Source organism: Bombus vosnesenskii, unplaced genomic scaffold (assembly GCF_011952255.1).
Source record: "Bombus vosnesenskii isolate JDL3184/JDL3185 unplaced genomic scaffold, Bvos_JDL3184-5_v1.1 scf7180000013308, whole genome shotgun sequence".
Lineage (NCBI taxonomy): Eukaryota > Metazoa > Arthropoda > Insecta > Hymenoptera > Apidae > Bombus > Bombus vosnesenskii.
Genome location: NW_022882957.1, coordinates 186,858 through 212,399, shown reverse-complemented (window position 1 = coordinate 212,399; position 25,542 = coordinate 186,858). Strand labels below are relative to the sequence as shown.

At 36.8% G+C, this 25,542-nt stretch overlaps 3 protein-coding genes across 4 annotated transcripts in view; 1 reads left to right on the top strand and 2 right to left on the bottom strand.

Annotated features, from left to right (window-relative positions):
- Positions 1-13,142, top strand: part of LOC117234674 (plastin-2) — a 44,716-nt gene extending 31,574 nt beyond the window's left edge. Inside the window, exons 1-4 of one of the 2 annotated variants that reach the window (XM_033496115.1) lie at positions 6,058-6,250; positions 8,342-8,772; positions 9,640-10,858; positions 11,632-13,142. In XM_033496115.1, the coding sequence (XP_033352006.1) occupies positions 6,176-6,250; positions 8,342-8,772; positions 9,640-10,858; positions 11,632-11,829 (1,923 nt within the window). In that variant the 5' untranslated portion in view covers positions 6,058-6,175 and the 3' untranslated portion in view covers positions 11,830-13,142. Of the gene's footprint in view, positions 1-6,057; positions 6,251-8,341; positions 8,773-9,639; positions 10,859-11,631 lie in introns of those variants that run through there. The other variant, XM_033496116.1, reaches the window with a different exon arrangement.
- Positions 13,143-15,272: 2,130 nt separating this feature from the next.
- Positions 15,273-17,832, bottom strand: LOC117234675. Its single transcript, XM_033496117.1, has 3 exons — positions 17,679-17,832; positions 16,050-16,720; positions 15,273-15,658 (listed from the first exon to the last, which is right to left on the bottom strand). Exons 1-3 carry the CDS (start codon positions 17,707-17,709, stop codon positions 15,431-15,433), a joined length of 930 nt encoding a protein of 309 aa, XP_033352008.1. The 5' UTR covers positions 17,710-17,832; the 3' UTR covers positions 15,273-15,430.
- Positions 17,833-18,313: 481 nt separating this feature from the next.
- On the bottom strand, positions 18,314-20,745 carry LOC117234676. Its single transcript, XM_033496118.1, has 3 exons — positions 20,612-20,745; positions 19,183-19,838; positions 18,314-18,626 (listed from the first exon to the last, which is right to left on the bottom strand). Exons 1-3 carry the CDS (start codon positions 20,640-20,642, stop codon positions 18,393-18,395), a joined length of 921 nt encoding a protein of 306 aa, XP_033352009.1. The 5' UTR covers positions 20,643-20,745; the 3' UTR covers positions 18,314-18,392.
- Between the last annotated feature and the right edge of the window lie 4,797 nt (positions 20,746-25,542).

Here is a 25,542-nt window from a genome sequence, read left to right as displayed (position 1 = left end):
TTTTGTTCATTGCATGCCGCACTGTGCGTTGGGCCATAGACGATTCTAACAATTTAGGATACACACTGTAATTTTTAATTCGTATTCATTCATCGCGTACGATTTTTACAAAATAAAATTAGACACGTACAAATTAAGTAACACGCGTCAAGCTTCTGTAATCGATATTATACGCGTCTGTTAAATTGAAATACGTCTGGATCAGTGATTACGAGCAGGATGTTATGAAACAAATTTTTATATTTACACCTCTCCTAACTACGTATTAAAGACAGTACTGTACGGCAATCGGTTTCCGATTTATTCCGCTCCAAACGACTCTCAATTGCGAAAGTATTAAAAGTACGTGTACAAGTCTAAATTAGAAGAATTGCTTACACGACAATTTACAAGGATGAATAAATTACAGTGAAAATTAGGCTCGTTGTTTGGATACAATTGTTCTCCGAGACATCGCTGACACATATAAAATATCAGACAGCATGCGTTCTTGTAAGTAAAATCTCTAACACCATAGCGTCTTTCAAGCGCTCGACCAGCTTCATTATAAACTGAGATTCGAATCTCGGAGAGGTTGCATTTGCTCGTACCAGAGGCTGGCTACAATAATATCGTGCCTTTGTAATTCCAAGCGTATGAGATCACAGTCGGCCAACGAAAAACTCGAGAAAGTCATTACACAGCACGGTGTTTCAGCTTTTTGTACTCATTATTCCGAAACGCCGTGACCACGGGGGGAAACGCAATCACGCTTATGTTAGGAGTACGAATATAGTACGTAATTTACCTATTTGTGAAACGGGCCCTGAGTAACGTGCTTTGAAAAAGGCACGAGGCCTTCGATGAAAATTGCGTTTGTAAATGAAAACAGTTTAGTTCCGGAGTAAAGGTAAATTAATGGAAAATAAAATGAACTATCATTATAACGTAAACGTAAAATGAGATACCTTTATATAGCGTTAAAAGAGCAGCTCTTCTCGAATAATTTCTGATCGTCGTTATCATTACACTGTGGAATTAATAATGGAAATTTGGTATAAATAATTAGAACAGGCGACTGAATTTCGGGTGTCGAAGATGCAACGACAAGTACGTTTAATAGTTATTAGTTGAGATAGAATACTATAATTTGTTAGAATATCGATACTCGATATTTGATCAAACACCCAAGTTCAAGTTTAGTTCAAATTATTGACATAGAGTTGAGCTAGATTCTTGGTTCACCCAACTTCTCTGGATTTTACTAATTCAACTCTTTACGATCATTACGTTTCATTAGTATTCAATTACGAGACAACTGGATTTCATAAACATTTCTATCTTCGTATAATAAAATAAAATTGCCTATCTAACTGATGCAAAGTTTTATATTTGCATCGCATTTTATTAGAATCCAATTATGAAACAATCGAATTAGATAAATAAAATAAAATAAAATTACCCAGCCAAGTAACAGAAAATTTCATACGTATATCGTCGATGTAGACGGTACAATCTCTATTCATAAAAAATTTTCATAAAAAATCACGCGTGGAATTGTGTAAATAAAAAGCCTTCGACGAAACGAAAGACAACGCACAAACTAAAATTGCAGAACCGTTGTTCGCGTTCGAACACCGTGGAACGAGAAGAGAGAGAACAGAGTCTTCGATGCGAAACATTCTCGGGCATACTCGCGCAATCGATGCTGCTCCTTACGTTACGATCCACCTTCCGGATGCCAGAGAACGCTGATGCGTTTCGTATGCAAAAATGCGTTTCCAACGATACGCCTGTAACTCCTCTTCACGTCCCGCGGATCGCGGCCGATCGTCGCAGCCCATAGAGTTCGAGAAAGCGAACAATCTAGCCGAGTAAGCAACCGGTAGGCGTTTCAAGCTTGAGTAAATGTATAACTCTTGCCAGTTGCACAATCAGCGTGCCAACTCTGTAATGCACTATATTGTTCTTCGTTTGTTTTCCTGGTTGGTCACTGTCTTTGCGTGCTAACGTTGTGCTTTCTCACGTCTTTGCGTGTTATTCAGTTCACAGTCGACCCGTGTCCGAGATTGCACGGAGATGCAGGTAGTTGCATACTTTAAGGGGCAACATCGATCGTTCGTTGCTAAGGTTCGAGAGGCAATCGGAGCGTGCATGAAACGCAACGAAATGTCGACGTGTCGATGAAATAGTGATTTTTATTATTATTTTTAATATTTTATTATTTTAATATTTCTACTATTTTTCAAAGGTATAGATATCATTGCGTTGTTTACGCAAAGTGTAGTATAACGAAATGTAAGAAAAATTGAAAGGTGTCTTTTGGTAGAATTTTCTTCAATAATAATATCAATGATATTAAATTCTTGCGATCAGAAGGGTTCTCGTGGCATGTTTTATTTATTTTTTAAATAAATTCAAGATTGCGTTCTTACAATTTTTTTTTTTAGTAGATTTCGTAGATTCCCAGGATATTCGGAATTTCTTATCATAGAAAATAGGAAGCGATAATAGAACGATGGTTGTGTAAATGGGACACACGGGGTCGAATGTTTGAACAGAAGTTCAACGTTATTTACTTGCTCTTGGTCGATCTAACCTCGGACTTAACATCGATTTGATTCGTTTAGAACTGTTCTTCTTTTCTATTAACCGATCTCAATCTCTTCCATTGATCGATCCCAAAGAGAATATTTCTTTTTAATCCCTGCATCGAATATCGAATTAGGAGTAACATTTGTCCAAGTTAATTCGTTTTGTTACTGCGTAAGAATTTAATCTCGTTAAATATACGGCGGACTATTTCTATTGATATGTAAATATAAGAGTTTCGAAAGTTATAAAGTCAAATATTATACGACAGCAAACGTTATGTAATATCTGAAACAACTCGATCTAGGTTTATTAACGTTAATGTAATGCGATTACGCAGAATTAGTGCAATGAGAAACATTATGAATTGATCGATAAAGCGGATCGGATCGTGTGCCGAGTGAAAAACGAGACAGTTATCGATACTCGACTTCGTAGAGAGAATGGTAGGTGGAAAGGTACATTTACGTTGACCTGGTTACAAATTACCCACGATCGAATTGCTGCATTTTGCCGGGTCAACGCGCTCCGCTTGACTTCTCGGTATTTCCAGCGCAATACCACGATATTAAGTCATCGTGACGTTACTTTCATATCGTTTAATCAAGAACGCTCGCTTATCCCGTTTGGCACTACGTTTTTTAGTCTTTTAATCTTGTAGAAAATTACGCGAATTTTTTCTTCGTCCACGGGACTCGGATTTATCTCTGACAATACGTAAAATTCGACGAGAAACACGTCTATTACTCGACTTTCTATTTCGTTCTGTTTCTTTCACTTTTTCCATACAAAATACTCGCGGTTATCTAGAAAGCGATCTATCGATCGCGTAAAAATCAAAGTAGTTAAAAATCCGAATTATTTGATCTTTCAAATATTATAACGAATATATATCTTCGCATATTTTTATACAGGGTGGTTGGTAACTGGTGGTACAAACGGAAAGCGGGTGATTCTAGGCGAAAAAACAAGTCGAAAATATAGAATACAAATTTTTCGTTCGAGGCTTTGTTTTCGAGAAAATCGACTTTGAATTTCCGCTCGGTACGCGTGCTGTACGTTACAACGGATCTCACTGTAGATCGTCGTCTCGATGGAAAAATTAAAAAAAAAAATTAAAAAAATTTTTATTCTATATTTTCGACTTCTTTTTCGCATAGAATCACCCCGTTTCCGCTTGTACCACCAGTTACCAACTACCCTGTATATAAAGTATAACGAAGATATAATATTCACGTACGTAATTAATTGAACTGCAATTTCGATCATTAATAATTGTTAGCGAACTATATCTTTAACTCTATTCGTCGTCTTCATCGTATCATAAAAGTATAAAGTTTGATAAATGTCCGCGTTCTAGAAAACCACAAATCGAACGTTGCATCAACGAAATATTAGTCCTTAATTAATGGTTTCGCCTCATTAACCCCTTAACCTACAACTACGGGCATAGCCAGTAGTACGATGATCGTACCAAACGTAAATATTACGGGCATAGCCCGTAGTACGATGATCGGGCCAAATATAATATACAGGGTGGTTGGTAACTGGTGGTACAAGCGGGAAGGGGGTGATTCTAGGCGAAAAATGAAGTCGAAAATATAGAATAAAAATTTTTTTTTTTCATTTTTCTATCGAGACAACGATCTACAGTGAGATTCGTTATAACGTACCGCACGCGTACCGAGCGAAAATTCAAAGTCGATTTTCTCGAAAACAAAGCCCCGAACGAAAAATTTTTATTCTATATTTTCGACTTCTTTTTTCGCCTAGAATCACCCCCTTTCCGCTTGTACCGTCAGTTACCAACCACCCTGTATATCGCATGTAATCTACATTCAAATTCTTAAAAAAACGTATAAGCAGTCCAGTCTGGTTGTTAGTTATACGAAAATATATCTGTGGTTTGCTGCAACGAGTACTAATGCCAGCTTTATAAAGTCTAGGTATTTGTACGTGGAGATGGTCACAAGAAAACGTTGGAAAATTCATGTCCAAATAATTCCTCACACAGGAGTTCCTGCTGTCTCGAACTTTTCTTCTAACACGGAAAGAGAGAATTGAAACTTAGGCTGTTTGCGTTTCCTACGTTGGCTTTGATCATTTTTGGAGAAAGTTTATTTTACGTAAAATTCTTACATTGCATGTACGAACGCTGTTACAGTCGTTTCTGGATAGAACTGGAAATCCTCGTTTTTTATATAGAATATACAATAGTTTATTTTTAATAATTGCAATTTTTGTCATTTTTGCGATTTACGAAGATACGACATCGGCGCTTCTTGCACCAACTTACTTACATACACAAATATATACATTTCGGAAATGAAAATTTCCAATAAAGTTACAAAAATGTTATGAAAGTGTAGCAGGAGATCACCCCAAGTTTTTAAAAGTGATTTTCTCAAAAGAATTAATAATGGTGAAATGTTGTAACTACAAGAGTTTTCCGTATACCTCGACTGTCACGAGCTTGTTACGAAATTTTTAAAAAGTCAATCGTTATCGTTCCCGGTCGCTAATCGTTATGCGATTGCTTTTTTTCAGATAGACGATTATTATCGTTCTATTAGGGATTGTTACACGGAACAATTAACTGGCCATTTAATCGCGGTACTTTAACGCGATAAACCCGGCAAACCGCTTTAATCAGTTTGTGCTTTCGGTCTGTCAATAATGGCCCGGGTTTACAATTCGATTTTATGACGTTGCGCGGTTATTTCACGTATCGTATCGTTTCTACCTTCTGCTTACCTGTCTCGTCGCAGATGAAACATTTTCGTGGCGCGAAGCTTTGACCATGAAAATAAAGAAACGATCGAAAGGCCGACGATAATCAGTGAAAAAATAGTTCGAGTGTATTATTTTGCTGTAAAGCAGATAAGTACAGAAGACAGTATAATAGTATCTATACTTATCTAAAGTCATCTAATACCTAAACTTATTTCCTGTGATAATGTCGACATTTAATTCTTTTAACGTTTGAAAACACTCGAAGATAGGTATTTTATTCGCGTCGAATATTCAAGTTCAAAAATTTAGACACACAACGCTTTGATCCTATTGAATTTATAAATCGAAAATATGAAACGGTCAATAAGATTTCTATTTATTTATTTATCGGATCGATCGACACGACATTTCCTGTTGATAGTGGCTAGTATCGTTCGATGCTTCGATATCCGTAAACACATAGACATTTTTCCGTTAAATACTAATTTGATCCGCAATTTTCCCAATGCTGTTGCCACTCGTATCGCTTATCCTCCGAGCCTCTCAATTAACGAATCGCATAAGATAAGCGATAGCATCCAGATAAACAATCTGTTACGCCACTTTGTTCCGCGATTTGGTATACAAATGAAGTTCCGAATAATTGGAAAATCGTTCGATATGACTTACATTATTATGTCATTGTATCGATAAGGTGTCAAGTTATCGTATGAATTTCTTTTCTTGGCCGTTCCTTTTTATCGAACATCCGATAACGGTGATAACAAGCGAGTCTAAATGCAACATTCAGTCCCTCGCAGCATCGTAACCCGGTTTGATCATTTTTGTCGGAGCGTGTTACCTTCCACGTTCTCGTTCCTCTACTCTTGCCATGGAGCTCCGCGAGATAAAAAAATGGGACGTTCTCGAGGAGTTCTCGAAGGATTTCTCTTCTTTTTTCAGCCTAGTAAGTAGCTTCAATCGGTTTTCCGTCGAGTTACGCCTTTACGTAAGCCGCTCGAGTGTTCGCGAAGCGAATCGATCAATCGTTGGGCGTGAAAGGTACGCCACGATCATCTGCCGGTCCATTTTTAACCGTCGAATCGGATTTCTCGACGAATGTTCGCGAAAGAAGTGTGAACGGTAATGTGAATCGAAAGTGTTGTAAAATAGCTTGGGCGGATTGTAATTGCGCGTTGAATCATTCGTTGATTTATCTGTCGTGTAGAAGTTTATCAGTGAATTCCAAGAATGGAACAATATTACACCGAATGAATTTAGAAACTTGCGAATCAAGACGTTGCGTTCGAAAGTTCGAAGAATCTCGTGCGTTAGATCTGGAAAGTCGAACGTCCGAATCTTCGAAAAGGAGATTTATTTTTTTCTTTCGCCAACGTTGAACTCCTCTAGGTAATTTTCATCACGCAAAATCTCCAAGTATCTTATAGTAAGTTTGAATACTCTGGGACCTGTGTTCTCAAAAATCGAAACTTGTTTTCTCTCTTTTTTTTTTTTTTATTCCTTAATATTTCATAATCGGAGAGATAAAACAGAATAACCAGATTCAGTTGTTCTTTTATATCAGTAGGTAGCGTTAGAGTAAGCGTGATGTTCTTTAATCTATGAGTATTCGAGAGAGTTAAAAGGCGATGAAAACTGTCTCGCGACGATAGGAGAGAAACGACCAACTCGATGAACGAAGAACGATTCAGTGGCAAGAATAAAATGGTAATTAGTCGATTGTAACACGGTTTCCCGCGAACTGGCATAAAGAACTGTCGATTAACCCCGATGCAGCTTTCCAAGAAGGCGCATGCACGACCATTCCTAACGTCGTCATTGACTATTGTTCTCCGTGGAAATTGCACCGCCTATAATCACGACTGCACACTTGAAAACTAACGACGAGACTTTTATTGCGGACGACCTAGATATCGTTGGTTGAAAGGCGCCGATGAAACATTATTCCCTCCATTCACACGTGCGATACGCTCGTGATTAAATGATCGGGGATTGGCCGAGCGTATGTCGAAGGGTTTCATTTTCCTCCAGAACGCGGTTGTTTCTCGGAAAGTTCCGCTACCGAACTCGCGTGAATTTTCACCGTATCTATTTCTAGTATTTCCCATTCGATTAGATAAGCAATCGAATTGTACGAAAGCCGAACTAAGAAAGTTACCGCGTTTTTATTTTCGTACTAAAACAGCGTGTACTTGAACCTGTTAACACGCAAATGATTACTAGACGATGAATTTTTATGGGCACAATTAAGCTATAGGAATTTTTTGTTTTATATGTTTCGTGTATTTTTGTGCGTCCTATATATTCTGTACATTTTTACACCTTGTACATAAGCTATGACCTGAAAATTTCAAGGTCCGTATTATTAAGAAGCGAAACTATTTTCCCGAATATTGCAACCGTCCGACTCGATTTCGGCGCTCGAAGTTTTCCAGAATCCTACTTTACATACCTGAAATCGCGATCCTCGAGAACCAGAGCTATTTTTCCTGAACACTGCGTTCTCCGATTTATCTCTGACATCCAAAGAATCCAAGAATCCTGCGACGGACCTGAAGATTATAAGACCTTCAAATCCTGAAGAATCGAAATTATCCTTCCTCGACGGTGCGGCTCTCTGATCCAGCTTTAACATCCAAAGATTCCGCAAATCCTGTTCTATGTACAAATCTGGAAATTCCAAGTCCCAGGGCTATTTTTTCCAAACACCACGTCTCTTCGGCCCAACTGCGACGTGCAAAGAGAATCCTACGATAGATGCGAAAATTAGAAGATCCGAATCCTTAAGAGTCAAAGCTATTTTCTATTTAACGTCAACACTCTGCGATTTTGATCGGATATCCGAAGATTCCAAAAATCCTAAACCCGAGAACTGGACTACCCGAATCCTCAGCGACCGGAACTATCTTCCTGAATTCCGTGACTCTCGAATCCAGCTCATGCACCCGAACGCTTTACGCGCAAAAGCACGTGCTTGGCCTTTTTTAACCGCAGCCGGAAAGAGACTGGAAATCTAAAGAAACTTCGTTTCTGTTAGATCGACGAGAATGGGGACGGGTTCATCAATCTTACGGAGTTGCGAAGCGCCTTGGACATCTGTGGCTTCAAGATGCCCGGTTACAAGGTGCGTCAGATGATCGAGGAATACGACGACAAGCAGAGGTCGGAACACAAGGGACGATTATCCTTCGAAGAGTTTGAGAAACTCTGTAAAGAACTGAAGGCGAACGAATTGGGATCCACGTTTAAACAAGTGGTCTCGAAGAAGGAGAATTTAGAAACATTGGGAGGAATTTCCGAGGCATCCAGCGAAGGGACCACGCATTCTGTTAGATTGGAGGAACAGCTTGCCTTCAGCGACTGGATCAACACAAATTTGTCACACGATCCTGACTTGAAACATCTGCTGCTCATCGATCCGGAAGGCAAGACCTTATACGACAAGGTTAAGGATGGAATTCTTCTCTGGTATGTAATTTTCTATTATCTATATATGTATGTAACTTGTATAAAATAGGTTATTTATCGATACGTTCACGATCCTTTGATCTGCGTGATTATTCATAACGCGTGATTAGATATAATACATGTGTTTACAACGTGTAATTATATACAATAAATCACTTTCACTATGAACCTATCGATATTTCTATTTTTATTAGATTGGTTGGAAAATAGCGTTAGGAAATTTTCTTTTTACATTTACGATTTTATTCGAGGATTTCGACAAATCGCAAGTAATTACTATAGATTAAAATGTATAATTAGAGTATACAATTGCAATTGTATATTTTGATCTATAAACAGACAGTGCGATATTACCATTTGAATTAATCGCTATTGAAAATTTCATTGACAAATTGTTCTGTAACAGGGAACATTTTAAAACTTGTACTTTGTACAAGTCGTATGGGAATAGTCTTTCTCAAGTATATCGATATCTGTTTCTTGTCTTTATGAATCTCGTTGACGAGATGAATGTTCGAAAATCGGACCACCTATAAGATGCAATATTAATATTTTAATAATAAAAACGAAAAATTCGACAGCGATGGAATAAGCGAATTATAACGCAGATAGAAGATGTTCTAGTAACTTGCTTATCTATAAGCAATATATCTAACAATGAATACTGCATGAAAGAGCAATTAATAGAAGTTTTATCCAAGATAATTAATTTCTTCCTTTCCGAAAAACATCCTGGTCGATCTAATAAATCGCTCAGCCTGTAAACACACGAATCCTTCTATTTTTACGCTCAGAAAGACAAATCCAATTATTATTTACCTAACTGATGAGAAATTGTACGACTAAAAAGAATGTCCTCTATTTCAGCAAAATAATCAATCACTCCTGCCCCGACACGATCGACGAACGTACCATCAACAAGAAGAACCTGACCCTCTACAAGAAACACGAAAACCTAACGCTGGCCCTATCGTCAGCCCAAGCTATCGGTTGCAATATCGTGAATATCGACGCGCACGATTTGACGAAAGGTTCGCCTCACCTGGTGCTGGGTCTTCTATGGCAAATTATACGTATCGGTCTGTTCAACCAGATCACCCTGGAAAATTGTCCAGGCTTGGCCACTCTCCTACAGGACGGAGAACGCATCGAAGACCTTCTAAAATTATCACCGGAATCTATCCTGCTCAGATGGGTGAACCATCATCTGGAAAACGCCGGTATAGCCAGGCGATGCCACAATTTCCATACGGATATCACCGACTCGGAGGTCTATACGTACCTCATCAAGCAAATCGCACCGAACACGGCTGGAGTTACTCTGGAGGCTCTAATGGAGCCGAACCACACCTCTCGAGCGGAAATTATGTTGCAACAGGCGGCCAAGCTGGGCTGCCGTAGCTTCGTAACACCCAGCGACGTGGTCAATGGCATATACAAGCTGAATCTCGCGTTCGTCGCCAATATGTTCAATAACTATCCTGGCCTGGACAAACCGGAAAGCAGCATCGAAGGCCTAGAATCCCTGGAAGAGACGAGAGAAGAGAAAACATATCGAAACTGGATGAACTCGATGGGCGTGATGCCTCATGTGAATTGGCTGTACTCCGATCTGGCCGATGGTCTGGTCATCTTCCAGCTTTACGACATCATCAAACCAGGCACCGTGAACTGGAACAGGGTGCACAGAAAGTTCACGAAACTGCGCAAGTTCATGGAGAAACTGGAGAACTGCAATTACGCGGTCGAGCTTGGGAAAACGATGAACTTCTCGTTGGTAGGAATCGCTGGCCAGGATATCAACGATGGAAACGCCACGTTGACTTTGGCTTTGATCTGGCAGTTGATGAGATCGTACACGTTGTCGATTCTCACGTCGCTGGCAGGCACCCAAGGTAGCACTTTGGTCGAGAAGGAGATCGTTCAGTGGGTGAACTCGAAGCTTCAAACGGCAGGGAAGACGAGCGGTATCAAGGGTTTCCAGGATTCGTCGATAGCCGATGGAAAGGTGGTGATCGATCTTATCGACGCCATTAAGCCGGGGTCTGTGAACTATGACCTCGTGAAGGAAGGTGGAACCGAAGAGGTGAGCCGTGGGGATTGTTGCTTTAAGGGAATAGAATTTGGTTGATTTGTTGGTTTTAAAGTTGTTGAGATCGTGAACGTCTTCAGTCAGAGTTCAACGAAGTCGTTTCTTGTTGCGAACTTTTCTCTCTGGAATGAACTCCTCACGGTCGGTGGAAAATTACAAACGAGTCTTCCTTAATATCGGAATATCTTTTGTATAGTTTCGAAATAATCATCGAGGAACTTGTGTTGATTTGCATAGAACAATTTGCCATTGCCTTAGAAAATATTGCAAGCCATTTATGGTATCTGTGGTATTAAATGACTTTAAAGACCTGCAAAATGCAGCATAATTTGCCTGATATACGAATGTTATTTTCTTACTTACGTAATATAATATAACCTGTCCGAAGGTGAAGTTGAAAAAGATAATAATAAAATTTACATGAATTTCGATGTTTTAAATATACAATTCAAATGACAAAATCGCGTTTAATCTAGCTGCGGTCTTTGAATATTTATATCCGAGTATCTGTATCGTTTTAAAAATAGAAAGACCTGATGTTTTAAAAAATAAGTCACCGCGAAGTAGAAGCGAAAAACCATATACGCAAAACGATTCTTTCACATTTTTCACAAACCGAAGCGATTTGCATCAAAAGTCTAAAACCCAAACGATTCGAACATTCTGGAAGATGAACGAAACGAGACAAACAAAGCATCCAAACGATCGTTTCGCTTACACGAAATTAACGCACTAATTCACGCGAATTTCATTTTTTCTTAACGCAGAACAACCTGGACAACGCGAAGTACGCGATATCCTTGGCCCGAAAATGCGGCGCACGCGTGTACGCGCTACCAGAGGACATAACCGAGGTGAAACCGAAGATGGTGATGACTGTGTTTGCCTGTCTGATGGCGATGGACTACATCCCCAATATGGATTCCGTGAAGCAGCAGAACAACATTGCGAACAACGGTCAATAATGTCGCGCCGCTTGCGATTCGTCCGCGTACGATGTTTTCGCTGTGCACGGCAGGAACTGTGTCGACTGAGCAACGGTTTGCGCGCCGTGTCTCTTCTACGAGCGTAATAATTGTATATACACCTAGGTTAGAGTAGTTTGTTTTCCAAGACCGGAGCGACAAAAAAAAAAAAAAAAAAAAAAAGAAAAAAGAAAAAAGAGAAAAGAATGGAGAAGAAAGAGAAGGAAAGTGGAGAAATAGCGAACCGAGTGAAGGGGAGGAAAAAATCGCTTAATATACAGAGACGACGATTTAAACGAACGCGTTATTTTCACGTCGTCCGCTAGTTAGGCAGATACTTCGCAAGATTCGGTTTGATTCAGAGCATGCGACGAAAGTGATTTTCCAAATGGTGGTTTTTGAAATTTTTTTAGTAGATAGAGTGGAAGAAAGTAGAGGACAGATCGTCACGTAGACTTTTGCTAGCGAGCTTTCAGTAAGAATCGTACGAGGATACAAGTGGAAAGTGTTTGTCATGATCGGACGGTTCGGACGACGCTTTAGATAACAATTTTTTTTTTCCCCGCATTTTTTTGCGGAAAGGAAACATGTTTCGACGAGATATAATGTTGCTTATCGATCGCTGATTGTTCGCCGAGTATGTACCGTGCACCGTGGTTTGTGATATGGGATTTCTCCTTCTCCGAATGTTTCCGCAATCATATCCCTCGTCTCACTCTCTCAATATTTGTAACCGTGATCATTTTTTAGATTTGTATAAATCGATTTTGTAACGATGTCTGTCTGTCAATGGTATCGACGATAAGAGAAAGATTCGATACGACGATCACGATCTTATACGAAATATCTGAACGTTAAGAGACTTCGGTAACTCGAGGGGACGAAATAATTCGCGTATACCGGATATACGTGGCTTTCAAATTGTCGATTATATATACATATATACATATATTTACATTCTTAGATCATATATACATATACATTTGAGATGTGTACACGTGTTTGATACCGCGAGTGTGAAAATTGTCAAAACTTCACAATGACAATGTCTTCGATAGATGAGTCAATCGGGCGAGCAATTCAAACGAAACGAAACCTCTAGGAAAACGTTGTATCTATGCGTCTAGCGAAAGAAAGAAACAACAAACGGCTTTATACGAAACTTATATCGCGAGGTACCATTTCCTAATGTTCATCTCTAAATAGATCGTAAAAAATTGTTCGTATCGTTTTCAGGTAAATATTTCATTTTCATCGAACGATACGTCTGAAGACGAATTATACGCGATATTTGGATTCGTTTAATAAAAAAAAAAAAAAAAAAAAAAAAAAGAAAAAAGAAAGAAAGAAAGAAAGAAAGAATAATACCAATCGAAGGCAACATACAAAGGAGAACGTATAGGAACTGAAACTATCGTCGTAAATTTGTGACTTGTCGAGCTTTTTTTCATTTTCGTGTTGTACCCAGTCATTCGCCATGATTTAACACGGTGAATACTATCGATGCGACGCGTGAACCAATTCCATATATCGTCGACGAACGAAATGAACGCACAAGGATCATTGTAATCGTGCCATTATAAATATCGAAATCGTAATCGTGATTGGATGCTTGTTGTAATATTTAACGATCGATTCCAACAAAACGTACTTACGTATTTAAAAAAGAAAGAAGAGGACGCTTTAACCTACGTTCTACAGCGAGCGACGAAACAACGCTGGTTCCTCTTGGTCGTACACGTTTTTTTATATTTGGCGCGCGTATTCCGACGCAACGAAGCGCACTCTGTAGCCGAAAGAGCGTGCGAGTTAGGTTCGTTGCAGACGAACTACGCGATATCGTTGCAATTTTGCATCGTACGAATCTTTTATCAACGCAGTTTCGCATCGAATCACTTTGCAGCGATATCGTACGATTCGACAGATTGATATTTCCAAAGCCATAACATTTCGCTGTTACAACGAAATTAAGGAATCAATGGCTGGTGTAATCGAGCGACGCGAAGTTGTCGCAACTTCGCGTAGCGCGCCAAATTCGAACTTGCTACAGAAAATTCCAATCGAACGAATCCTTTCCAATCGAACGATTAAACTGTCAATTCGTACATCGTCGATGCAAAATCGCAACGACGTCTCATTCGTCTGAACGTCTCATTCATTCTTTCGTAGTTGGAAAATGTCATTTGGCGATAGAAGCGAAAAGTCGATCGACCGAATCTACTTTGTACTTGTTGTACCGTCTTCTTTTCCTCTGTTTTATTAGAGAAGAAATTTTGCGCATTATATGCGACGAATAAGCGCGACGCGATCGCGAGAAACGACAAGTTTTAAGAGAACCTTGTCGAGAGCTTGGTACGGAAAGTTCAGCTTTTAGACGTTTTAGGGACCGCGCTGTGTATTCGAGGAAGAATCTAAGTGCATTTTCTACTGCGACTATACGACTATATGTTCTTTAGGTCTCAATTAAATCAAGATTAAAAGTCGATTGGTTAATCGATGAATCGTACGAGAAAAAGGATCGTACTGGGAAGATCGATCGTAACTTGAAAATGAAATATCGAACGTGCAATCCATCGATGCTTGGGGCATTCCTACGTGGAAACAAAAGGAAACAAGACAAGTTTCTCAAAGAAACAGGACACAAGCTAAGCGTTTCTTAATCGAGGATCAAATTATCCTTTCGATTGTTGGATGAAATCGAAAATCGCGCGTTACGTTATCCATTCCATAGATAACACTCGTACCAGGCTGCATTTGTTTCTGAAGTATCAGGATACGAAATTACATTCCGTGTATCCTGAGTCGAGATAATCGAATTCGAAGGACGAGAAAGAAATTTAGAAACGTTCAAAACGCTGAAGAACGCGTTTCGATATTCTCTTCTGTAATGTTCGCGAGTATCGGGACGTAAGTCTTTTAAAAGAGGGCCGTTTGCAATCCGAGCACCTAGATTTAAGATTTAGCAAGGAGAGAGAAATTTTGCTCTGTTCCCTAAGGCGAAACTTAGATTAGGAAAAGAAACAAAGAAAAAAAAAAAGGAAAAAAAAAGAAAAAAAAAGAGAAAAAAGAAGAAAGAAAGACACGCGTGGACGCGGGAGGAAGATCACGAATCACGTTACGCTAAGAGTTCTTTTTCCCTGTATTTTTGTTTTAATCGATTCGTCAATCAATTTCAACTTACAATGATCGCTGAACTAGAGAAAACAAATGTGTATACGTTTACATACACACGATATTCTGTGCGTACATGGACGTGTGTGGGTCACCGTAGATATATAATTTAATGTATCCGTAATTTAAATAAAAAGAAATTTATCTAATAAGATTTATGTAAGACTTTGAAAATGTAAATGTTAAACGCATTATTTAAGGTGAATGATATATGATGCTGATAAAATAGGATACATAATAGGAGAGATTGTAGGTATTTCGATACGAGACTATATTTATTGTCTTCCGTTTATTTTTTTTATCATAAATTGGACAAAACATTCTATGGTACATTAATATGTTGTCTGTTTTTAACTTACAGCTTGACGTCGACAGATTATACTTTGTCTTTTTAATCTATAACTGTATTTCAAATTATCGCAAAAACCATTCATTTCGAAAATATCCTCTTCGTCTCTGAATTCGCCACGATGGTAGTTATCGATGAATTAGGAATTTCGAACAATTCTCGTTTGGCTGCTCGAATATCTTTCAGAGACAGACTTACGTATTGCATCATAGCCGACAGTTTCTTCTTTTCCGTGCCCAAAGTGCCCATCCTTGTTATCGACGAGACGAACTGATAGTCGCTCACGAAGACACGCGTAGTCGAACTCTCCTAGAAACGAGAGAAGAATCGTTATAGCGTCTAATTTTTTAATTGTCAAGTTTCTCGTACGATATAACTTTCTTGCGTCGCAATAAAAGTGCAAAGAATCGCGAAACTAATAGCAACGTCAGATCTACGAAGAATTAGAAAATTGCAAGCATCAATTTCCAAGAAATTACGAGATTGCCAATATGATTAAACTTACAAAAGTACGGCTAATGGTAAATTTACAAACTGAGTTATAAAATTACGAAGATGAGATTTACAAGGAATTACACAATCGCAAATTACAAGGAATAATATTCGAATAATTCTAGAATAATTTCCACAAGTTTGACGAAAGCTAAAAGGAAAGAAATTTCTTCTAAATCTTCGAATATCGTGGAAAATAGTCGCTCACTAGATGCGAATCGAGATCCGCTTCGACCACGATATTGGCACCATAAGATCCAAAGTAGAAGGATGCGTAGTAGCTGCAATTATTCAGATTGGTCGTCTTCTGGATCAGTATAGTCTCGCTGGGAACTTTGTTCAATCGTGGCAGAGATTGCAGATCGTATCTGTCGTTCTTTATCTTGTTCATCATTCTCTTGGAGGGATAGTGATTTATCGCAACCGTCACGCCACATTCTCCGATCGTCGTGTTCTCCGTAATGTGGAACGTTCCATCGGGCACGCCATTCAAGTTCACTCCGATATTAAATCGTTCGGCGATCAATTTAATATTATTCAAATGTTCAACTTCGACTTGATCGTTCACCGTCAAGTAATCGATGCCGTTCTCGCTGAATCTTATTTCGAATGGCTCCTCGCTCATTAGGTGTCTCGATTGTTCCTCTGGTATGTCGATTTTATTGTCGTTGGTGATGTCAATGCTTTGTCGTCTGACGTTTCCCAAATGACAGAACAATCCATCAGGGTCTGTCGGTCTACAGAAGAGGTTCATCACTGTGTAGTTCGACGTTTGAACTCCATCGTGGTTCATCGGAGTCGAAGTAACGTTCATCTCTACGTCGAACACGTACTCTGGTCCATATTTCCAGACGCTCTCGTCGACCGTCACCCGGACCACTGAAAAACGATAAAATTCTCGAATAATTTTGATCGTTCGACGCACGTTAGAGTATCGTTGTTAATTCTTTCATACGTTAGATCAGTTAATTTCGTTCGTCGATTCTTTTTCCCTGAATTCTTTGAAATTTTTATTAAATATTCTGTTAGACACAGTTTTTATATAATTCAACGCAAACGCATGGCATTGCAAGTATTTATTATTCATTTTCTTGTATTTTATCTCAGTCGATTTATCTTTGATAATTTTTAATATATTCTACTTTTGCACTCGATACACTTGCTCCAATTGGTACAGTTATAGCTTCTAACTCATTGTCACACAGAATTCGAACTTTTCGTTATACACTTTAATTAGATTGGTTCTAGTTTAGACGATTTACTTCTCAGGATATTTAATAAATCTTGACGTTAATTCTCAAACACTGAACTAGGCTAAACAGCACTTACTCTAGTTGATACAGTCACGGTTTCTTCTTTCAACGCAAGCGGAACTCGAAATTTTTGTCGTTAGTTTCTTTTCACGAGTTATTTTAGTACATTTACTTTTTTTTTTTTTTAACGATCTTCTCGATTTTAGGAAATTTTAATATTAGTCTCTCGGTTCAGACGTGTTAGATTATTATTAAAGCACATTCTCTACATAACAAAATGACGACGGAAGCACGAACAATTCTAATTTTTCCTTTTTATTTTAATATTCCTTCTAATTTGAAAATTTTATCAGCAAAACGAGTCGTACGTTATGAATAAGCGAATGAGCGAACGATTATAAATAAATAGTTATTTAATATATCGTTTTCAAGCGATTAACGCCTGTAGACGTTTTTTCATGCGCTAACGGAGGAAGTTACGATTTGCAATTAGTTATGAATTATCGTTTGCATAAGTAGTTCCTGGCCCGATTCAGACAGATTGACGATAAAGACATAGTTAAATGGAAAATTGGCTTACCGACCTAAGAAGAACGGGATTAATGAGACGAGCATGTTGTAGCACTGCTCTCAACTGGTTTAATACTCTTCTTCGGCTTGAAGGTCCTTTTATATCGCCGATATACTCTGACGACCTCGTCGTGTAATTTAATTAAGCCGTCCCACCACTGACGTTGTAATCGCAAATTATGCTACTTCGATCTGGGGTAACTCGCAACTCTCGAGATATAAAACGAAATTCGGGGTCTTATAACGTTTCCATTGATTCTACGATTACATCGTTTAAAATATATTTTCTCTGATAAGGTGCTTTCGAATAATAATCACAATCTTTGTAAAGAGTATATTAACGAAATTTCGATCGGTATATTTAATTTAATTTGCCCTATCATATGGACATTATTCCATTTAATAGTGATCAGCGTAATTTTAATTCGAATTTTAAAAATAAATGTAATTCATTTTTGGAAAGCAACTTGATAAGGGGCACAGTGTTTTCTACTATATCGACCGTAGCTAGTTTCACATTATCAGTTAAGCGAGATCGATCTCGGAGTCGTAGATCATCTTAACAGTACCAAATTCAAAAATCTAGTTATTCTTTCGAGCAATGAATTGTATTCGAGTTACATAGAGTTAAGAGATTTTATTGCATATGATTTGATTACAGTTCCTTTACGATATTTCTATCCTCCTATACGGAGAGTAACGTCAATCTTCTACGGGAGTTTTAATATCTAATTATTATTATTGTTGTTGTCCATTGCTTCTATGGGATGTAGTCTCTCAAATTTGTCGAAATTGAAAAACGGCAGTGGATTCGTAGCTGGTTTTATGCCAAGTAGTTTCACGGAAGTAATATCCTGCAGGGTAAAATTTCTTTTGGCTATGTTGTTCGACACCCTCTGGCTTATCCTAGTTTCACTCTCAAACGTGTTATTATTGATATACATTCTGCTGATATATTCGTCCTGGAAAAGATAAGCGTTAACTCTCTATTTTATTTACACAATAATTATCAGTAATCTGCGGTTTTTTTTCGTAGTTATGGGAAAAGATGGAAAAAATATATAAAACAGCCGAAGCATAGCAAACCCTGTAACGTTTAGTTGGTAATATAATTTTCTATCTAAATTTCACCTTTTTAATTACATTCCAATTATTAGATCATAGAAATTCATATTTTTTTACGGACGCGATTAAAAGAAACGTACGCCTTGAAACGACGCCTCTTTGAACTTCTTAGATCCAAAGATAATAAAGTTTTCTAAAAATATAAACAATCTATGAAGTTAATAAATTTATGAAATTCTATAAAACGACCAAAGGTACATCTAATATTACGACAGTCGACATTTTCGACAAGACTAACTTTTAAATTGCTTATCATACTTTTTTCGCTATGATCCTCGTATCACTCAACGTGCCATGTACGTTCTATGAATTTTCACGTTTTTAAATATCCCATAAATGCACAAACGTACGGCAGTCTACTGATTATAAAATTGGCTAATTTTTGACACATACAATTTCAAAATTCGTCATTGTTTTCCGCAATGTCGGATGACATCTGCTATTGCGTTTGTCTGTCCACTTCTCAAATACAACAGTCTTGTCCGTATTTCGATTTGGTAACGACATAACCTCCAAATTGTAATTCTGTTTCTTAGATCGATCGTAACTCTCCTCTCGGTTACTTCTATGGAGATCGTCAGAATCGTAGAACTCGTAAATGACGAACAAAGAGGAACAGTCGTTTAACGGGTAATCTTTGTCCCCTGCGTACGAGAGATACGGCAATACGACGTTCGCGTATTTGCTTAGATCTATTTCGGTGCTTAATTCTTTGAAGACTTTTCGAAGGATATTAAGTTTTTTTTTGTTGATCGTTGATGAAAATCCGATATTTTCGATTCCTCTTGGACTGAATTCTATTACAAATGGAGTTCCTATCTCTCCTAGTTCGATGTGACCTCCGCTCATATCCTCGACCGTGATACCTTCGAAATGACAAAGTAACTGATCCATCGATTTTGGACGACATTTTAGTGTTGTGGTTACGCTTGTTTGGAAGAGTGCATCGCCTAATAGACCATCGGACAATGCGTGTGTGATATTCACGTCGAACACATATTCTGGACCGTATACCCAGGCACGTGAATCGAACGTAGTGACGTTGGCCGCTAAATAAAGGAAATATCGACGAGATTAGTTCTTTTATCAGGGCCGGATCAACTCTTAAAAGTCATCGTATTATTCAAAATCATCCTATTCAAAATCATTTTATTTAAAATCACTAGAGTAAAATGAGATGCAATTGAGCGTTTTGTTATCAACGAATATTATTATATATTATATATATATATTAAATATATTATAAAGAATATTATATATATATATATTATAAAGAAGCGATGGTTCAGTTGTATCGTAGATGATCGTAAGAGTTTTGATCGAGATAAATAATTTTGTAAAATACGTAATCGTTTCTACTTCGTAAATAATACAGTGTGCAAGCTTAGTCTACATCGCTACGTGTTCTACTAAAAAAGAAAAAAAAAGAAAAAAAATATTAGGATCTGTACATATTTCAGAAACCCGAAGAAGATTGTAAGATGAGATCTCGTCGACGTAGAATTTGATTACTTTAGAGAACATTTCAATCAAAAATTGACTATTGACATTTGTAACATTAATTCCTGACTTAATAATAATATTAATAGGACACTTGGTATAGACGCAGCAGAAACATGATTCTAAATATCTGAAACCGATATACCGTATGTGTTTTTCGTTTTTGACCATCGAATCGATGTTTCTTCATTACAAATCGATAAGATCGATTCTTCAATGTTTCATGCATTAACGATGGGATCGGCAAAATATAAATTGATCTGTGTGAGAAGGTGTGCTAGTGTAGGCTGTAATACTGATTAAAATTAATTGGCTTACCGACCTAGAAAAAATGGGATTAATACGACGTGCATGTTGTTGCAACGTGTTTAGCCACTGGATTGCCCTCGTAGCAGTTGAAAGCTCCTTTATATCAGTGACAGTTCGCGCAACCGTGCTTGTGTTTGCTAATTCGGTATAATCTTTGTCCTACGACGTAGCTCAACATGTCTATATATATATATATATATATATATATATATATATATATATATATATATATATAATATACACATATACATATACACAGGTACGCGTAATGCGCGTGTACATCGCATGTAACTTTCATGGTTTGACGATTAGGAGAGTCGTGGCAACTTTCATGAATTGCCTCATTAAACTGAACGCAACTGAACGAGAAAGAGATTCCTTTTAGACTATTCATCTTCGTTAGACTCTATTGACTGTTGAACTTCTGTAACATAATACAAAGTATTTTTTTTACTCTTTAATGATACTCTTTGATAGATGATAATTTTTTGATCGGTGGAAACTGGTTCAAAAATTGGTTTTCATTGAAAATAAAATTATACGATTAACGATGTGACCCAGTGTAAGCTGGCCGAATTAAGCTGTTACTTTGACACTTCAACGACCGTAATCCGTAGCATGAGTGGTTCGTGTTATCGAAGTGTGTTATTCTATTAAACTCGTTACGCGGCTAAAGCGAGAGACCAGTCTACTCGAGTTTGCGTTACTATGTTCCGAGTAGTGTCTCTCGGACTGGTCACGAAAATAAGATATCGCTGCTTTCCTCGTATTTCCCATTAGTCGTTGCGCACCTTTCGCATTCGTAGCCGGAACGAAGTTGGACGAATTTGATCTGCCGAAGTTGACGTTTCCTTCTGTCGCAATGATTCTGCAAACGGATAAGAGGCGGAAAAGGAAGGACCAGAAGGAAACGGAAGGGGATGAAGTAAATGGAGGAAAGACGACAGGACGAAGAGGAGTTGATGGAGTTAGGTAGAAAAGGATAAGGGAGGAAATAGGAGGAAAAGGAGATGGTGAGAAAATGGAAGGAAGAAGGCGAAGAGACGCGGAGAAGAAAACAAGACAGAAGCGAAGGAAGAAACTGTGGAAGAAAAGGGAAGGAGAGATTCTACGAAGAAACGAAATGAAAGAAACGACAGAAGAAAAAAGTATCAAATAATAAAAGTAAGAAGAAAAGCAAAGTAAAGATAGTATTGTATATAATTAATTTCGGGAAAAATAGTTCATTATGTAGTTATTGGACGCACAGTATAAATCCTGTCTTTCCATCGCTGTGGATTTCGTCATACTTGATATTATAAAGTATTATACATATATATATATTTAATCCTTTGTTGCACGCAAGTTACGCGCGAACTTCAAAGTGCGAGCGTGTGTACAGTTGTGTAGTTTTTTTTTTCTTTTTTTTATTTATTTATTAAAATTTACAATCCTCGCATTGAGAATTTTCAGTAATTTTTTTCTGGCATGGCGCAATGACATGGCTAATTATTTATAATAAGTTAATACTTGTTATAGACAAGTGTGATTTATAAGTAATTGTTATAAATAAGTAAATATTATTTAATATAAATATTTAATTAAATGTAGCGTTTAGGTTCAACAGGTAGTGTCTCTTCAGCCTGCGGATCTGGTGCGACGTATCGAGTAATCCAATAATTAGGGGGTTTCGATGTTTGTTGACTCTTTCGCTATATCTATTTATTTTCGCTATATATATTTTTGCTATTTCCTCTTTGATTGTGGGCAGGTTGCGTAGTTGACAGCTAAATACGATTGGATCTCAATGTGCAAACGGGCCACGTTTAATTAGTTGATAACGCGTTGTTACTGGTACTCGTTCGATTTTCTGTGTTACGCGTTTGCTTCCCCTTTGTCTTGAACTTTTTAGAGAAAAAGAGTAAATCAACTTTTGCTACTGCTTTACGAACTGTTTAACAACGAATTTCTTACAATTTTATACAATTTTATACAATTTTATACAATTTTATACAGTTTTATACAATTTTATACAATTGCGGGACATTTTTCCATTTTTGTCAAACTTAATCTCTAACGTAGATAGAGATTACGTTTGAAAAAGAGAAAATGTAATATATGTATAGAGGAAATGGAAAAATCGATCAGGTGGTAGTAATAAAATTATTTCATACGATTCGAGAAACAAACTTTACTGATTACATTTATCGAATACAATTTTAGTCATCACATATATGTGATAATTGTAACAACATTCATTGATCGATAATTAATATTCATCGGTTTGAGATGATTTATCGTAAGAGAAGATCTTTACATAAAGAAATTTACATAAAAACTATACTTGAGATCCGATGCACACAAGCGACGCGGTGTCACCATGCGATTCCGCACCTAACACATACATGTACATATACCTATCTTTAATCGTGTAGTGCACACGAGCGATATCGCATTTTCCATCCGTGACAATCGCACAGCCACACCATTACGATGTCGTATCGCTCACTTCACTGTATCAGCTTCTAGAGTGTAACTCTAGTTCTACTTCACCAACATTTAACACTCAGGAAATTGAATATGATTTTCTATCAATTTTGTTGATCCAAGATAGGCGATTTGTTCTGCTTTATTTTCAATTTTTTTGCAAAGATATTTCTTCGTCGTCTAAGAGATTCTACCACTGCTGTATATAATCATATTTCGAACGGAATAGTCTTTTCTTAAAGAATCTAAAACGTTCACAATATGAAAAATATATATCTTTCGTCTTGCCTACTTTTTTCTTCTAAGATTAGTACTCTTTGTAAGGTATTTAAGAAAATATACGAATACCTTCCCCAATTTTTGTAATACTAAGAGAAATTTTCGCCAATATATTTGACTATCTAAAACTACTAATTACTTGACTACTAAAATACGTAGTATGAAAATATGTTTATAATTGAAAAAGTTCAGAAAATATGAGAAATATCATAAAATGTATAATTATATCGATATATTTATGATATATATAAGAGATATATTATTATATATACAGTATATATATATATATTATAATATAATATATATTATATATTATATATTATATATATTATATATTATATATTATATATTATATATATTATATATATATTATAATATATATTATTATTTATATTATATATATTATATATATATATATTATAATATATATATTATTACATATATATATTATATATATTATATATATAATTTTATATATATATATATATAATTATGAACGTAAAATTATAATTATAAATATTTTAGGAAATATCAGCTCTTTGTATTAGCTTTGATTATTATTGTGTTAGCTGTGTCAGCTTTCATTTTTCTCAAAAACAAGTAAACTGGGAAAGAGCTAATTCCGATCCTTGTTCAATTCTTACATCGATATCACATCACAGTGCAAATTCGCTTTCTCAAAAAATAGCATTCTTTTAATGAAAATACTTTCATATAGAGATATATACGGTATGATAGCACATTAGCGAACATCATAACGCAGTTAGTCGAATTATTTTCAATTTCCTTAAATTTCAATTACACCATATACATTACAATATACAATTATCACATGATTTGACATGTACACAGAAATTTGTTAACAAGTCTAGCACTTGTATTTTAACTGACATTTAGATTGGACTCGTTTCTCAGGTACACATATTCCTATGGACACGCATACGTGTCGTATATGCCTGTGATTTATTGTTTACATATAAGATTTCATTGATCTACGAAGGAATGGGCTCCTTTTTGAGCGATACTAATTGAATCACATAGAATTCAAACTGACCAGATTATTTCCTTTATAAAATGCCAAGCATCATTGGTACTGAAATTGAGGAATTTGTAAAAAAGCAGAATGTATCAGTTTTACTTCTTAGGGAATCTGTCTATACAAATAAAGTAATTCTTTCTACTATATTTCCGTGTCTATATATGATATTTAAGATTAAAATATAATAATATCACAGTAAAGGTAGCATAAAACCTAGTTAGAAAATAATTAAGCGAATAATTCGTTAAGTAAATATTCGTTGAACTTATCCCAATTTAAAGCTTTGTACCGCGATTAAGAATCGTTTTTGTAACGTAGAGGCGGATTCTTAATCAAAATCACATTAATCAAAACTCTAAATCATTATTCTTAATTCTTCCAAAAGAAAATTGATCGTTTACCGAGGCACGATTGACGGTTCTACATTCCTGCGATCGTCACAGCGATATCCTCTTTGCACAAAATGTGCTCGAACATATATAAAACATTCTGCAAATTGAAAGAGTCGCAATTCTGTATCACGATGGAGACAATATTCAGTTTGTCCAAAATGTCTCGTAGCATGGACAGCAGGTTAAAAAAATTCTTATTAGTCATTTCGATATTATCCTTATACGCTATATGAAACACGTATTTCGAAATTCGTGGATCATAGCTCTGTGTGATAAAGGGAAGTTGGTCGGTGGGTAAGAAAGGGTTTCTAAGTAAATGGACAATACTGTCATCTTTCAATTTGCATTCTTTAGAGAAATAACGAATCACGTGAACCGTGTGATGCGTCGTATCGCCGTCTATCTTTTTCAATATAGTAAGCTTTCTCGTTTGCTTATTGTTTTTCTCTTCTTCCATCTTTTCATACAACGAATCAGTGTCTTGCGCAAGAAAGATATTAATATTCAAAAAATACCATTTTATTATTTTTCTACTTGATTGTTCAATTACGCGAAAGTAATTGAAATAATCTCCAATAAAATCGCTTAATTGATCGCAACAAGTCATGTAAAAAGGAATTACATGTCCTCGATCGACTGAGTCGAACCAACTTCCGTTTCCTACTCTACTGTTCATTTTTGGTAGCCAGAACATCTCTGTTATTATATCTTTAATCGTACCATCTCGTTTCTTGGACAGCTGTATCAATTTTTGTAAGTCAAAGTCTA

What these genes read in the sequence shown, in the direction of transcription:
- LOC117234675 (XM_033496117.1), bottom strand. Translation starts at nt 17,709, where the DNA reads ATGCTCGTCTCATTAATCCCGTTCTTCTTAG. An exon ending in ATTAATCCCGTTCTTCTTAG is followed by an intron (nt 16,721 to 17,678) that starts GTCGGTAAGCCA and finishes ATCGTTTTTCAG; the next exon opens with TGGTCCGGGTGACGGTCGAC. An exon ending in CGGATCTCGATTCGCATCTA is followed by an intron (nt 15,659 to 16,049) that starts GTGAGCGACTAT and finishes TCTCGTTTCTAG; the next exon opens with GAGAGTTCGACTACGCGTGT.
- LOC117234676 (XM_033496118.1), bottom strand. Translation starts at nt 20,642, where the DNA reads ATGCACGTCGTATTAATCCCATTTTTTCTAG. An exon ending in ATTAATCCCATTTTTTCTAG is followed by an intron (nt 19,839 to 20,611) that starts GTCGGTAAGCCA and finishes TCCTTTATTTAG; the next exon opens with CGGCCAACGTCACTACGTTC. An exon ending in CAATGACGAATTTTGAAATT is followed by an intron (nt 18,627 to 19,182) that starts GTATGTGTCAAA and finishes TATCTTTTCCAG; the next exon opens with GACGAATATATCAGCAGAAT.